This window comes from Simochromis diagramma, unplaced genomic scaffold (genome assembly GCF_900408965.1).
Source record: "Simochromis diagramma unplaced genomic scaffold, fSimDia1.1 OVJJ01000431.1, whole genome shotgun sequence".
NCBI classification, from domain to species: Eukaryota; Metazoa; Chordata; class Actinopteri; order Cichliformes; family Cichlidae; genus Simochromis; species Simochromis diagramma.
The window spans coordinates 487665-490406 of NW_024387259.1; the positions used below are offsets into that span (position 1 = coordinate 487665).

Consider the following 2742-nt stretch of genomic DNA (forward strand, 5'->3'; position numbering starts at 1 on the left):
ATTCTGAGTCTAGTTCATCTTCTACGGCTTCAATGGAGGCTGGTGATGACAGGTTGCATTCACTCACCTCCGGTCGTGGCGCAGCGCGACGGGCACGCGAACGCCGTTTCTTCCTGATCGCAGCGTCCGATGAACCAGGCAGGGGCGCCTCATGCGCGCCGGGGGGCGTCGCAGAGGCTGGGGAACTGGGCGCTGATGGAGCGGTAGGTGAGAGTTCTTGGAAGCTCAGGGGACCCCCGAGAGCCAGGCGAGTTCCCCGGAAGACCTTGTCATAGTCAGGAGCAAGCCACGGCTTCCGCCGGAGCTCTTCCTCCAGTCGAGCGCATGCCGCGCGCTGCCGCTCCCGAGGTCGAAATCCACTGCCTCCACAGCATCCTCGCGTCGCACCGTGGAGGGCGAGACATGCCGTAGCGACGAGCGACAGCGACGTGAACGCCGCTTCCTTTTTGAAGTGGTGGTGGGCGAAACGTGGATCTCTGTGGCGACCGGCTCCTCGTCTTCCGACCACATCCGCGCCAGATAGTAAGCGGGAGAAAAGTAGTCCGACCGAGGCGGCGAGGGCGGGCGGCCGGTCCGAGGCGGGGCGGCTGGCGGGAGCTCCTCCTCGGAGATAAGCCAGGGCTTCCAGCGTAGCTCGTCCTCCCGATACGCCCGCAACACCTGCTGCCGCTCCTCCTCACTGAAGTCAACAGCCTCGGGCATCTCCGTGCAGTCAGGCGGTGGCGAAGATGCGGAAGCCGATGAAGCGGGAGCCAACGGTGTGTCGGTGCTGAGCCTCACCGTTCCGACTCTGACTGCCGCTGGCTCATGAGGCAGCGGGGTAACATCGCAACAGCATGGCTCTGGCGAAGGCACACGCACACCGGGCCGCTGCGGCTGCGGATGGAGTTGGAGAGTGGTGACGAGAAAGTCAACGATCAGTGGGTGTAGTGCCTCCCATAACCAGGGAAATACAGACGCGCATACTCCCACTTGCCGGGCTAACTCCTCCCGTTCCTCCACTCCGGAACACTGCTGTCACGGTCCGTGGAGATAGACCGTGCGGGAATGTGTGTGTTGGACCCAGACGCGAACACAAGCGAAGATGCAGGAGTGGATTAAACAAAAGCGAGCCTTTTATTATGGCTGATAACAGAACAAACCAGAGCGAGGGCAGTATAAGGGTAATAGTTCAAACAGAAAACCTAAACTGGACATAAACTAAGAAAACGCTATGGCTGGAGATACGGAACACAGGGGGTGGTAACACAGACGACACGACACAGACTACATGAAACACAGAGACTAAATACACAAGAGGGATGATCAGGGGAAGTGGCCACACATGGGAACACAGCTGACACAGATAAACAAGACATGGCAGGAGTAAACAACACTGACGGGAGACTGTCAAAGTAAAACAGGAAGTACACAGAGGTGCAAACAGGAGGAGAGAGCACAGGGAGAACACAGACATAACAGGCAGGGGAAAAACATGGAATAAAACACGAAAGGGGACAAGGGCTCATGAATACATAGAGGGGCACACAGGGGGTGAGAGTCACAAAGGGAAGGCACACAGGGAACAACATAACAGGGCAACTCAGGAAACAGAACCTAAACAGGGAACTGAATACAAAAATACAAGAGAACTAAGAATACTGGGCCAACACGGCCCAGGACCATGACAACTGCAGCCATTTAGTACATAGTGACTCCACCGTCTGGATGATCTTCCTCTCGTGTGTCGCTGGGTCCGGCATGGTCGCGTCGTACTGTCCGCAGACCGTGCGGAAATGTGTGTGGTGGACCCAGGAGCGAACAGAAGCGAGGATGCAGGAGTGGAGTTAAACAAAAGCGAGCCTTTTATTCTGGCTGATGAAAGGAACACAACAGAGTGAGGGCAGCATAAGAGTAATAGTTCAAACAGAAACCTAAACTGGACATAAACTAAGGAAAAGCTATGGCTGGAGATACGGAACACGGGGTGGTAACACAGACGACGCGACACAGACTACATGAAACACAGAGACTAAATACACAAGAGGGATGATCAGGGGAAGTGGCCACACATGGGAACACAGCTGACACAGATAAACATAACAAGACATGGCAGGAGTAAACAACACTGACGGGAGACTGTCAAAGTAAAACAGGAAGTACACAGGTGCAAACAGGAGGAGAGAGAGCGCGGGCATAGTGGGCTGGGGAAACATGGAATGAAACAAGGAGGGGAGATGAGGGCTCACAGATACATAGAGGGGCACACAGGGGATAAAAGTCACAAGGGGAAGTCAAATAAGGAACAACACAACAGGACAACTTAGGAAACATGGCCTAAATAAGGAACGAAATACAAAAATACAAGAAACTAAGAATACTGGGCCCACATGGCCCAGGACCATGACAGAGACAGTTAGATTATATAATTGTTAGAAAGTAAGACAAGAAGAATGTTCAATGTTGAAAAAAAAAAGACATCAACGTTATTACAACTAAAGTTTGAGTCTAAGGAAAAGGGGGATGTCATGTATTGATATGGCTAAGTCTTAATGTGATGACCTTTGAACCAGAGGTTGTTGTCCGAAGGAAGCCCCGTTAAGTGGCTAGTTGTAAGATGGACAGTGTGCAATAAAGCAACATAAAGACCGTGCTTTATGTCCTGATTCAATTCAGAGTGCTCTGCCTAATTTAGTAATAAGGTGGGCACACAACAGACACACCTGAGAGGAAGGGGAGTGGTAATTTACAGAGAGTGCTCAT

At 52.6% G+C, this 2742-nt stretch overlaps 1 protein-coding gene across 1 annotated transcript; it reads right to left on the reverse strand.

Annotated features, from left to right (window-relative positions):
• Positions 1-225: 225 nt before the first annotated feature.
• On the reverse strand, positions 226-2382 carry LOC120715314. Its single transcript, XM_040002231.1, has 2 exons — positions 1671-2382; positions 226-1011 (listed from the first exon to the last, which is right to left on the reverse strand). The coding sequence occupies exons 1-2, from the start codon at positions 1740-1742 to the stop codon at positions 226-228; spliced, it is 858 nt and encodes a 285-aa protein (XP_039858165.1). The 5' UTR covers positions 1743-2382.
• Positions 2383-2742: the final 360 nt, after the last annotated feature.

What these genes read in the sequence shown, in the direction of transcription:
- LOC120715314 (XM_040002231.1), bottom strand. Translation starts at nt 1,742, where the DNA reads ATGCCGGACCCAGCGACACACGAGAGGAAGATCATCCAGACGGTGGAG. An exon ending in TATGTACTAAATGGCTGCAG is followed by an intron (nt 1,012 to 1,670) that starts TTGTCATGGTCC and finishes CCGTGACAGCAG; the next exon opens with TGTTCCGGAGTGGAGGAACG.